The sequence below is a fragment of the Vombatus ursinus genome, unplaced genomic scaffold (genome assembly GCF_900497805.2).
Source record: "Vombatus ursinus unplaced genomic scaffold, bare-nosed wombat genome assembly UNPS02014941.1, whole genome shotgun sequence".
NCBI lineage: Eukaryota > Metazoa > Chordata > Mammalia > Diprotodontia > Vombatidae > Vombatus > Vombatus ursinus.
In genome coordinates, this window is record NW_020954719.1 from 10,793,736 (window position 1) to 10,806,945 (window position 13,210).

General features: G+C 44.6%; 1 protein-coding gene across 1 annotated transcript; it reads right to left on the reverse strand.

Annotated features, from left to right (window-relative positions):
* Positions 1–1,247: 1,247 nt before the first annotated feature.
* On the reverse strand, positions 1,248–11,586 carry LOC114029774 (keratin, type II cytoskeletal 2 epidermal-like). Its single transcript, XM_027844409.1, has 9 exons — positions 10,883–11,586; positions 9,382–9,596; positions 8,722–8,782; positions 8,061–8,156; positions 6,091–6,255; positions 5,539–5,664; positions 3,674–3,894; positions 2,330–2,364; positions 1,248–2,214 (listed from the first exon to the last, which is right to left on the reverse strand). Exons 1-9 carry the CDS (start codon positions 11,513–11,515, stop codon positions 1,655–1,657), a joined length of 2,112 nt encoding a protein of 703 aa, XP_027700210.1. The 5' UTR covers positions 11,516–11,586; the 3' UTR covers positions 1,248–1,654.
* Positions 11,587–13,210: the final 1,624 nt, after the last annotated feature.

Here is a 13,210-nt window from a genome sequence, read left to right on the forward strand (position 1 = left end):
TAGGTCCTCCCTGGTGTAGGGATCAATCCCTGATACAGTTTTCAGGGCACATGGCAGCTCTGTAAAGAAGCCTGAGTTGTCTCCATACTCTGCAATGGGGCACTGGTCTGATCAGAAAGCCCCTTGTTAAAGGAGACATAGGATTGAAGGAAGGAAAGAAAGATTGGTCATCAATCAACAAAGCATTAACTTTAATTTGGAGGCTCAGATGCTAGAAGGTAATTCTGGAGACTGAGATGTTTAGCTTGAGAAAGAAGGCTTTCCGTGGGTTACCCAGTTTGCCAAAGTGGAAGAATAAGTGGATCAAGGAGACGGAGGAAAAGATCTTTCTTTTCCATGGTGAATGTTTCCTTCATTAAAAGGACCACTTGCATAAACACTCCTCACCCTATATCTATGGTCTTCTAAAGTCCATTTGTCTAAGGCTACATGGAATAATGATGGAATAGCTAAGACTAGGTAGGCTTAGATAGGAAGCTTGCCTTGGGCAGGTAATCTTGCATAGGGTTTGGGAGGAAGGGAGGGCAAGGGAAGAGTAGAGGTTGAAGTAAGGGAGAAGAGGGAAGGCTTATGGGAAGGCTTGAGAGTAGGACACATTAAGGCCCAAGGGATGGAAAACTGAGATCCTAAACTAAAAATTACTGGGGAGGATGGAAATGAAGGGTCCAAGGGGGGGGGTTTGAGTTTAACATGAGCGACAATTAGGGAACCATTATAGATTTGGGAGCAGGGCAAGATAGTGAGTCTACTACATTGATCTTCCTCTGGGACTTTGACTAGGCCAAAAGAATGGGATTCTTTCCCATCCTTAAAGACTTCCAAAGTTGGAAGTTCTGAAACTTCTCCAGGATACAATTTGTCTAGGATGCAATCTTCTGCTCTGTCAGGAGGTAGCAAGAGGAGAAGGGACTCAAGACTGAGTATTTTCTTTTTCAAAGCTCTGTCTTCCTTATGCCCAACCAAAGCTTCAAGTGAAGTCCATTTTTTTTTCTTGTCCCACCCTGCATGGGAATGAACCAGAGGTGGGGAAACCTGTGGCCTCTAGGCCACATGTGGCCCCCTAGGTCCTCAAGTGCAACCCTTTGACTGAATCCAAATTCCATAGAACAAATCCTCTTAATAAAAGGATTTGTTCTGTAAAACTTGAACTCAATCAAAAGGCCACACCCAAGATCCTAGTTCTTCTAGCCAGACTCCAGTACCCTCCAGTTAAAGTCAAGTGTAAGAATGCCATCACACACACAACATGAATTGCAAATGAAGTTTATTTTATAGACAAGGGTAGGGGCAGAGCAACATTTTAGACGGCAGATTCAGAAGGAGGAATTATGTACACAAGGAATGACTTTTTTTTTTTTCCTTTTTGCTGCATGCAAGAAAATAGGAATTCTACATCAGAAGGGGGCACTGGAAAAGTGGGAGCATGAAGGATGCTACAGCCCCCCAAGCCGAATTCCCCCTCAAGGAGAAGAGTTATAAATAGTTCTGACCCTTTTTGGAGTGGCAGCGAGGCAAGAGCTTTTTAAAAACATGCTTGAGCATTGCTTTCCCCCTGAAATCAGGCTGGGTGGTGCAGTTTGGAATGCTGTCAGTAAGTGGAGAAGAGAAAAGCTTGTTTTTACATTCTAAGTAGGGAGGCACTGGGACATCAGCTTTATCTGAATGAGAATGACACACTGGAGTCACAGCTCTTTTCTCCTTCGCCTTGACCGGAGTTGTAGCCTCCTCCAGGCCCTCTGGTAGAGCCACTGCCTCCACCTCCTGAGCCTGAACTGGAACCTCGACCTCCAGAGCCGTAGCTGCCCCCTCCTCCTCCACTGCCACCTCCTGAGCTAGACCCCCTGCCTCCAGAACTGCCACCTCCAGAGCCATATCCTCCTCCTCCTCCAGAGCCAGATCCCCCGCCTACAGAGCCATGGCCTCCTCCTCCTCCAGATCCAGATCCTATGCCTCCAGAGCCATAGCCTCCTCCTCCAGAGCCAGATCCTCTGCCTCCAGATCCATAGCCTCCTCCTCCTCCAGAGCCAGATCCTCTGCCTCCAGAGCTGTATCCTCCTCCAGAGCCAGATCCCCTGCCTCCAGAGCTGTATCCTCCTCCAGAACTGGACCCCCTGCCTCCAGAACCATATCCTCCTCCTCCTCCTCCTCCTCCTCCAGAACCTCTGAAGCCAGCCTTGGATGCCACACTGGATGAGATAGTACTGCTACTTATACCTGTGGAAAGAAACCAAGTCACAGTAAGCATACTGATGCCCCCTCTGCACACCCACTACTTCTAATAGCCCCATCCAAGAAATCTCATAAAGAGGGGTCATCCCTCATTACTTACATATGGACACGTTACTGGGAACTTCTCCAGAGATTCTATCAGGGAAGAGGGGAAAAAAAGAGGTATTGTTATCAAATTGTATTTTTTTGGTAACTGCAGCCCCAAAGCCCATTAGTAGGGACTATCTCTTCATTGGTGGAGAAGAATGCCCTGCCCTGAGTGAGGGGTGGGGAGAAGCCAAAAGACCCCAGAGTGGCTCTTCAGCTCTCACCAACTCCATCCCACCATGCTCATGGGCTTTGAGACTGGGATTACATTTTTTTTCTTTGAAATTCTCTCATCAAACCATAAGTTCTCATAAGGAAACACTGCCCAATACCATTTGGACAATCCCATTTTCTTCAATAATGACAGTTATTTTTAAATGCTAGTACAGTCTTGCTGTTGGAGTGCTCTCTATCCCCACTCCCAGTTCCTCATTTTTAAATACTCTTCATTTCTTGTGATAATGGAGTAGAGGAAAGTGGGTGGCATGGTCCTGGATGGCCTAGCTAAAAATACTTGGCTTTCCAATTTTTTATTGGAAAAAATAAACAAAGAATATTGGATCCAATATTCTTAAAATTCACTTAACTAAACAAAAGGTGAAGCTGCCCTGTAAAGATTCATCCAATCTAGGAGGACCTAGAATGAGACTGTCAAGTTGCCTCCCTTCTGTCCCCTCTACCTGCCTTAACCTCAATCTGAAATCTTCCTTCTCTAAGCCAGTGCCCCTTCACATTTAGATCTAAGGCACCAGCATAAGCAGAGCTGCCATTACATGACTCATACCATTCTTTGAGAAAAAGAAAATGAAGCTTTCCCTTTTCTCTCCTTCTGCTGCCAAATTACAGACTTCTATTTAAGCAACTGTAAACTGTGTTTATGAAATTGTGAAAGGTGAAATTGTGTTTATTCCTTCAAGGGGTGGGATTGGAGATAAAGTTCAAAACCTTACCTAGGGCACACGAAGACCTTGGCCTTAGCAATTCTACTCAGACTTCCACAGTTTGGAAGGAATCTTACAACTGAGGAAACTCAGACCCAGAAAGGGGTCCCACACTTGTTCCACAGCTAAGACTTAAGTCCAGGTCTCCTGACTCTGAGAGCAGTATTATCAGCTGCTTCCCCTTCCATTCTGACCCCAGCCCTGACAATTATACCCTGTTCTATTCAGTACAGACAGAACTTTAAGATGACATACTTTCCCCTTCCCTAGTTTTCTTCTGCTTTCCCTGGTCCCCAGAGTCCATCCCTCTCTGACATTCTTCTGGGAGGAAAGCAGGAGAGCCAATGCCAACTTCGGACTTGTATCATTCTTAATGAAGAAGCCATACAATGTGAGTCATCTCTCCATCCCCTTACCTATTCTCCTCTCCCTCCAGCAACTTCTTGTAGGTGGCAATCTCCAAATCCAGGGCGATTTTAACGTTCATCAGCTCCTGGTAGTCCCGCAGCAGGCGGACCAGCTCCTCCTTGGTCTGCTGGAGAGCTTCCTCCAGCTCTTCCATCTTGTGCTTGGCGTCTTTGAGAGCATGCTCCCCCCGTTGTTCTGCATCAGCGATGGAGTCTTGCACAGCACGGCACTACAGAAGAAGGAGGGAGGGATTCTGGGTGGCATTGGGAAGCCATGGGAAAGGGCAGTCTACACATCCCAAAGGAAAGCACCAAGGTGAACAGGAAACAGAAAAGTTGGTGGACCTATTTAAGTCTTTTGGGGAATGCCATTGTAAATTGCTGCATTTCTGAATCAGGCTACACAAACTTTGCTACAAAATGCCGGCTCTGTATCACCATCACCATCATCAATCAGACTTCCTTGCATTTATAGGTGTACCCCAACATCTTCACATCTGTGATTTCATTTGATCTTCATGACAACCCCATAAGATGATAGGTCTGACATTGTTATCTCCATTTTAAAGAAAAGAAAACTGAGAATGTTCAGGAACTGTCTTTCTTTCTGTCCCTAATGCTTAGGAAGGAAGGAAACAAGCATTCACCAAGCACCTGCTATATGCCAGGCACTGTGCTAAGTGCTTAACAAATATTATCTCATTTCACCCTCACAACAAACCTTGGAGGTAGGTGCTATTATTATCCCCATTTTATAGTTGAGGAAATTGAGGCAAAGGTTAAGTGACTTGCCCGGGGTCACACAACTAGTAAGTGTCTGAGGTCAGATCTGAACATAGGTTTTCCTGATTCCAAGCCCAGAGAAGCACAGCCACCTAGAAGTACAGTGCCTGGCATGTAATGGGTACTTAATAAATGTTTACTGACTGCCTGGATCATGGGGTTTAGAGATGAAAGACATACTTTAGAATCATCTGATCTAGCCCGTTCATTTTACTCAAAGAGAAAACCAGGACCCAAAAAGCTTAACTGGCATGTCCTGGGTGACATAGGGAGCAAAAGAACAGAGCCAGGATTTCAATGGATCATAATGCCAAAGGTTGAAGGGGACTTTGAACATTATTTAACCTGACCCTCCCCATTCATTTTACAAATGAAGAAATTGAGACCCAGAAAGTTTCAGTTACTTGCCCAACACTAGCAGCAGAGCCAGATTCTCTGACTATAAATCAAAGCTCTTTACTACATCACAGGTAGGAATAAGGCTGGGGACCAGGCCTGTGATTTCACTGGTGTAGGGAACTCCCAGGGGAGGAAACACCCTCTGCCAATGCAGCTCAGCATCTTCTCTGCAACTTACACTCTTAGAGAATTTCTTACAACACTGAGAAGTTAAGTGACTTGCCCAGGGTCACACAGACAGCATTTGTCAGAAGCAAGACTAGGACCTAAGTCATCCTGGCTCTGAGTCCAGTTCTCTGTCCACTGGGCCATACTGCTGCCAAGTGCAGTGAGTCTTAGATTGTAGCCCCTTAGGAGGCAAAAACTGGGTCTCTGTGGTGTACAACACAGCCCCCTATCCAGAAAAATGGTAATTCCAAGCATGGGATCATCATTTTATGCTCAGGTTAATTCCATCTACAAATAGTAGAATCCATCTACCCATTTCTCTCTGCCCCTGTTTTTCTCTGTCTCCCTCTGTCTCTCTCTGTCTCTCTCTCTCTCTCTCTCTCTCTCTCACACACACACACACACACACACACACATACCCCTATTCACCACCTACAAAGACCCTTAGAACTCATCAAATACTCCAACCCAACCAACCACTGAGACCAGCCAGAAAGGCAAACCAAATTGAAGCCCTGGCTCACCTGCTTTTTCACATGGGCAATTTCTCCCTGAATCCTCTGGATCATGCGATTCAGCTCACTGATCTCCATCTTGACTTCCCTCAGGCTTTCTCCATGTTTCCCTGCAGTGATCTGGAGCTCTTCGTACTGGTTTTGCAGAAGAAGAAGAAAAGGGGGAAGGGGGAAAGGGAGGACAATTGCTTGCAGTGTATTTGGTTTGTTGCCCATGACTGGGCCTAGGAAGTTATGGCTGAACCCCTTCCCTGCACACAACTTCCTGGCCTCCTCTCAAGAGATATCAACTCTAGGACATTGGAAGAAGTCAGTGGAAGGAAGCTTCTAGCCTCTACTAGCCTATGTAGGCTAGGATGTCAGTATTTCATCTGCATTTCCCTTAGGGAATTTGGACAACTGATCTAGATTTGGGTCCTTCTGGGGAAGGGAACAGTGTAGTCATTGTGAATCTCTACTTTAAGCAGTTAATTCATTATCGCTTCTAATTGCCCATAAGCTCCTGTACATTTCCTGGGTCAGGTTCAAAATCTGTAGTAATGGGTTTGGTTAGGTTCTCACTTTGCTGTGATATAGGGCCTCAGCCTCTGTCTTGCTCTTCTGTGCGATATCTTCATATTGGGATCGGACTTCGTTGATGATGCTTTCCAGGTCCAGGCTGCGATTGTTGTCCATGGACAGGATCACGTTGGTGTCAGTGATGCTTTGTTGCATCTGGGACAGCTCCTGAATTAGGCAGAATACTGGTCATGACTCACATTCTTAGAAATATGGGAAAGTAAATGGAGTCACAGAAGAAGATGGTTTGGGCAAGGTGGGACAATATCCAGATTTCTGTTTCAGTCCCTTTCCACTCCCATTCTAGGGCTTTGATTACTTATCCTTGTGCATCTGGCAGCATTAAGCTTCCCACTCAGCCCAAGCACCATTCCATCATACTGATCACTTTTACCAGGAGTAGCCAGAGTCCAGAAAGGAGGAAGCTAAGCTCATGGCAGCTATCCCCTTCTTGGAGTTCTGTCTTTTGAGTCATATCACTAAGGACAGGTTGTCTCTGATGCTTTGTTTAAATTTCAGATGGCTGAGGGAGCCAAGATGATGTAATACATGCAGCAACCCAGCTGAACTCTCCCAACATTAACCTAATATACCTATTCTAAAATACCTCCTCAAATCAGATTTTGGAGTGGCAAAGTCAACAAAATGTTGGAGTGAAACATTTTTCCAGCCTAAGACACCTTAGGAGGTCACCAGGCAAAGCCTGTGACACCAGGTTGGGGGGCCAGCCTGGAGGGTGGCAGAAGCACAAGTGATGAGCCTTGGAGGCAGCCATGACAGTGGTAGCATCAGCAGCAGGAACTTTGGGAGATCTCATCCCAGAGCCAGTAAGGGGGTTGGACAACTGATCAGAAAGAAAGGAGGGGATTCTGCTGGCACTGAGTGCAGCTGGCACTGGTTGGCAACTCTATTGCCCATATGCAGTTCTGGGTCACAGTTCCAGGGTGCAGAGGAACACTGGTGGTTGGTCACAAGGGAGAAAGGGCCCTGGTTGCAGTTCCAAGGCAGACTGGAGCACTAAAGCTCATGGCTGCAGCACAGCAAGGGACCTGGTCACAGTGGCAGGACTAAGAGGACAAATGCTAGTGCTTTCAGCAGCAGGAGACCAGGGACCCTTCCCAGATAAAGACCTCTCACAGACCAAGAAAGCAGTGACCACACCTCACCCAGGATCATACCACCTTGGAAGCACCAAAAAGTTGAAGATTCCTAGGGACAGCTAGGTGGCACAGTGGATAGAGCACAGGACCTGAGTTCAAATCCAGCCTCAGACACTTACTAGCTGAGTGACCCTGGGCAAGTCACTTAACCCCATTGCCTAGCCTCCCCAGAAAAAAATGCAGAAAAAGTTGAAGACCCCAAGAACAAGTTCTGAAAATAGCAGCATGAAAAACCCTGAAACTTGGAGTGGTACCTCCTCATCCCCAGGTTAGCAGAACCCAACTTTAACATAAAAGTTCATCAAGAAATAGGCCGGGGAAATGAGCAAACAATAATAACAAAGAACTGGGTTGTATATTTTGCATGATTTTGTATGTATAATTGATATCATTTTGCTTCCCTTCTCAGTGAGTGAAAGAGTGGGAGGGAGGAAGAAATTTTGGAACTCAATTTGAAAAGAAAAGAATGTTTTAAAAATAATAATAAATTTTAAAAAAAACAAATGAGGAAAAAAATAAAATGGAATTTTTAAAAATTTTCATATAGTTGAACCTATGGGGAAGGTGGGACTATTCTGTTCTTCTGCTTGAACTGAGAGGTACTTTCTCCTTTAGAAGAGGTTGCAGGATAGTTACTGTCCTGTCACACAAGCTACCAATACTAGTCTCACCTCCTGGAAATCCTACCCAATGGCCCCAACATCACAGGCTGTCAATTTGACAGTGAACTCTCTCCAACTAGCTGGAAAGAGAGCTGCAGAGTCGTCAGAGGGGAATGAGCACCAAGAGAAAAGATTTTTTTTTAAATCATACCGTTTCATATAAGACCCGCAGGAAGTCAGCTTCTTCTCTCAACAGATTCACCTGGCTCTCCAAGTCCACCTTTTTCATATAGGCATTGTCCACATCCTAAAAGAGTGATCAAATTATAATAATGATGATGATGATAATCATAGCTAACATTTAGATAGCCCTTCATGGTTTACAAAGTGCTTTTCACATATTATCTCACTTGATTCTCACAACAATCCTGTGCAATAGGTGTCATTTTACAGATGAAGAAATTGAGGCTGATAGATGTTAAGTTGCTTGCCCAAGGGTCACACAGCTAATAAAGGTCTGAGACAGGATTCAAACTGAGAACTTCCTAAACCCAAGTCCATCACTCTAACCAATACAACACTTTGATGCCTCAAAAAGTCTGTTGAAATGGCCTTCTTACTCCCCTGTATGCTCCCAGAACCCAGATGCTTCAAAAAAATGATGTGAATTTTCTCTTTCCCCAAGTATCCACCTCAACACCTTTCCTCATAATACCCATAATCCCTTAGTTTTCTCTTTATAACCTTTATGGCCCCTTGAGGTGTTCTCTAAACCACCCCACCTGAAATACCTCCCTCTGAATTATTTCACCGGTGAGCCTTCCCTAATTTGTGCATTCCTATGCCAAACACCCTATCCTTCCCCCACTCACCTTCTTAATTGTCACAAAGTCATTCTCACTGGAAGTGCGTTTGTTGATCTCATCCTCATACCTGTTAGGAACCAGAGAAAAGAGATCAGGGCTGGCCTTACAGCATCATAGAATTGAGACCAAGAAGGAGCTTTACAGATTATCTAAGTAATGTCTTCATTTTACAGATGAAATATCTGAAGCCCAGAGAGGTAAAGGGACTCTTGTTCAAGGTCCCATAGGCAGTAAGTAAGAGGATTTGAACCTAGGCTATTTAATTACAAATCTGGTGCTCCTTCCACAATGCAAACTGCTTCTCCTGCCCTCTTCTTGGTAGGCTTACCCCCAAAACATCCCATATCCCAGGATTATCAAGTAGAGTTTTAATTGAAATTGATATCTCAGTTAGGAATGACTTTCCTTTAAAATACAATAATAATATTAGTAGTAACTATATATGAGAACTATAAAATAATATTATTAATAACTATATGAAAATACAACTTCTAAAACCTCTTAATTTTAGAAGTATTACCAAAGGAATAGTTTGCAGAAATTCAAAGAAGACACTCCCCCTCCCAGAAACTCATTTGGGGAAGAATGCTTTCCTGGAGAATTTATTCTGTTTGCTTATTAATATTCATTACCCATTGGTATTTCCCCACACACGCACACACTTACTTCTTCCTAAAATCCTCAACAAGATCCTGCATGTTGTTTAGTTCTGAATCTTGCTTTGTTTTCTCTGTTGTGAGAGTGTCTACCTTCTGCTTCAAGCTGCTGATGAACATCTCAAATAAGGGCTCTAGGTTGGGTGAGCGGGTACTGACATCGATTTGTTGGAGCATCTCCCATTTGGTTGTCAACACCTGGTTCTGCTGCTCCAGGAAACGTACCTGCAATTCCCCAATCCCCAAGACTTAATCTTCATCATCCATGAAAGTCATGAGCTCATCTTCCTCTTCACTAGGACTCAGACACCAAGAATAAGTTGATCCAGAGATAGGGATAAGCCCAGTCACAACCAGAACAGATGCCCCATTCTGCCAGCTAAAGAATATACTAATATCTTCCTTCCTCCTTGGAGCACTCCACTGCTTCTTCCCCAAACCTCTAACTCTTTTCTTTCCCAATGCATCACCCTGGCCCTTCCCATTCTGAGAGATCCCCTCCCCTATTCCACCAAGCAGCCCCCAACATTCCAGAAGGACCCCTCCCTAATCCTAGTAGAATTCCTGGCAAAGCCAAGGAAAACCAAAAAAAAAAATGGAATTTACTGGCATTACACCAAAGAGTGCTTAGTATGAGATCACTGGAGGGCAGAGTTTCTCAAAGCTCTTAAGAGCCTTATAAAACTCAATGTTTTAGTTACACCTGCTATGCAATGGGAGAAAAACTTTATAAAATTCCAAGGTGACATCAATAAAAGAGATGTAATGGATCACCAAGGCATGAAACCTGCTCTCAAAGGCAGAGTTTTAATTTACCAACAAGTGGCTATTTCAGGCTAAGCTTGTCAGTTTCTTGGGGAGCTTACTCTCAAAAGAAGAGAGACTCACTCACAGAAGAGAAGACAGAAGGACCATTCTGTTCCCATTGAAATATAGCTCTAATTTGTCATGAAAGATTCAGCAGAGTACTGGACCACCCTCAGAAACTGATGAGGATTTGGGTTGTTTTGTTTCTTTTCTAACAAATTTAAATACTAATGTTTATTCAGCTAGATTGAAATGAGAAAACCAGTCCTAAAGTCTTTCAAGACCTGGCTAAAATTCCACCATCTGTAAGAAGCCTTTCTTGAACCCCTTTAAGGTTAGTACCTTCCTTCTATTAGTTATCTCCATTTTATCCTATATACATCTTCTACTTCCATAGGTGTTTGCGTATTGTCTCCCTTCATTAGATTACAAGCTCCATGAGAACAGGGACTGTCTTCAGCCATTCTTTGTATCCCCTAGAGCTTAGTACAGTGCCTACCCTAGCACATAGTAGGTGCTAAATAAATGTTTGGCAAGATTATCCCATTCCTTTATCACCCTTTGTATCTTGCAGAGTATCCAGTCCATCCTCTCTCCATTGGCAATCCCCAGAAGAAATTAACCAGCGGTGGCTCTTTTTCACTAATCACTGACTGAAAGCAGTACGTCCTGGGCCAAGAGGATCCCAGGACCTCCAGACTCACCTTGTCGATGAAGGTGGCAAATTTGTTATTGAGTTTCTTGATCTGTTCCCGTTCCTCTGATTTGATATTCTGGAACTCTGGGTCAATTTTCACATTAAGAGGCTCCAGGAGGCTTTGGTTGACAGTAACTTCATGGATGCCACCCCCAGGGTATCCTCCAGGACCAAAGCCACCAGGGCCACCAAAACCACCACCTGGCCCAAAGCGGCCTCCTCCAAAGCCACCGCCACTGCCGAAGCCGCCACCGCCGAAGCCGCCTCCGCCGAAGCTACCGCCTCCGCCGAAGCTACCGCCTCCGCCGAAGCCGCCACCTCTACCGTAAACACTACTGCCTCTTCCGGCCACACTCATGGAGATGCTCCTGCTCCCTCCGAGGCCAATAAGACTCTGGCTGCTGGCACCTCCACCACCTCCACCATGGCGCAACAAGCAGGAAGAACTGCTGGCAGATCTTCGGCTCCCACTGACCACTGCAGAGCCTGAACTGAAGCCTCGGCCCCCTCCTCTTGAGCAGGACCCACTGAAACCCCGGCTTCCTCCTTTTAAGGAGCTCACACTGAAACTCAAGCTTCCTCCTCCTCCTCCTCCTCCTCCTCCTCCTCCACGAGACCTACAAGAGAACTGGCGACTCATGATGACCGGCCAAACAAGGAAAGAAAGCTCCGATGTGTGAGGAGAGTTAAGACTGAAGACTCAACTCCACTGATGGCTAATCTTCAGGGTCCCCTTATGTACCTGAGGAGGAGGCGTCTGTACTCTTGGGTGTCACTATGCTTATGCATGGGTTTGGTCTGCCTGGAAGCTATGTGTGGTGAGTGATTACTGGGCTAATAGCCATTAAGAATCAACTAATCAGCTCGATCCCAAAACTTGCTTTGATTGCAAACTTCTCTTGTTTATCTGGGCATCTGTTACGCAATTTGATTTTTGTGAAATCATCAGAAAAGGGAAATTGTGGACTTCTCCCTACCTGGGATTGGGGAGAGAACCTTCTGCAGAATCCTGCCTTAGATCCGGGTCTTTCTCATGACAGATTGGCTATCAGTCAGAATGGTGCAGGCTGGCTGCCTGAGTTTGAATAAGAGAAAAAGTAATGGAAGGTTTGGGAGTCTAGGTGTACCCCTCCCCCCCAAAAAAGCTTGGCAATTGCATCTAATCCACTCCCACAGCTTCAACCATCACTTCCAGAAGAAACCCTATCAAATCAACATCTCTAGCCTTAATCCCTCCATTTTCCCTCCCTTCACCCCCATATTTTTAATTCCTCCTCCCTGGCTAGATATCCCCAGAAGCTACCTAAATCTAACTACCTTAATCTCAAAACCTGCAAAGTTGAACTCATCTCTCCAAAAATGTGCAGAACTGAACTCATCGTCTCCACAACCTGCTCTTCTTTCTGATTACCTTGGTTGGGGGCGGGGAATTGACATCACCATCTCTTAGTTATGTAGGCTCAAAACATTGAAATCGTCTTTGGTTTATCCTTTTCATCAACCCTGTCCCCTGCCCCACCATATACACACACAGCCAATCAACTGCTAAGTCCTCTTGATTCTATCTCTGAAATATCTCTCATATCCATGCTCTCCTTTTCATTCCTGTTACCTTATCCCTATTTCAGGCCTTTACTACCTCTTGCCACGACTATTACAATCACCTCTTAACTGGTCTCCCAATCTCCAGTTCCTCCCAGCTCCAATACATAATACACACCAAAATTAGAGTAATCCTGATTACATAACTCTAATTATGTCATTCCCCTATTCAAAAGTATTCAAAGATTTCTCATTACATCCCAAACACAGTCTACACTTAGCCTAGCATTCAAGACCCTCTACAATTTGGGTGTGATCTACCTTTCTCTCTCACAACTCTCCTATTTATGTAGTTGTGATCCTGCCAGATTTTGCTATTCCCCAAATTTACATTGTGGCTGGGTTTGGTGGGGTTTTTTTGTTTTGGTTTGGTTTTGATTTTGCGTTGTTTTTTTTTTTTTGCTCTTTGACATTGCTCACACCACTTCTTATGCCTGGAATGGACCATCCTCTAGCTGTCCCCAATCTCTGCATGTTGAAATCCTATCTACCCTTCGAGGCCTTCCCTAACTCCCTTATGAAGGCTGTTGAAGTCTTCCCTAACTCCCTCTGACTAAAATATTTCTTTGAACTTCCATAAAATTTTGTTTCTACTACTCTATATACTTTTCATATTCCAATTTTGCATCTTAGTTATTTGTATGGATATATCATTTCTCCCAATTAGATTATAAGCATCATTAGAGCAGAGAACATTTCTTATTTATCTTCCTCTCTCCTTCAACACCTGGCG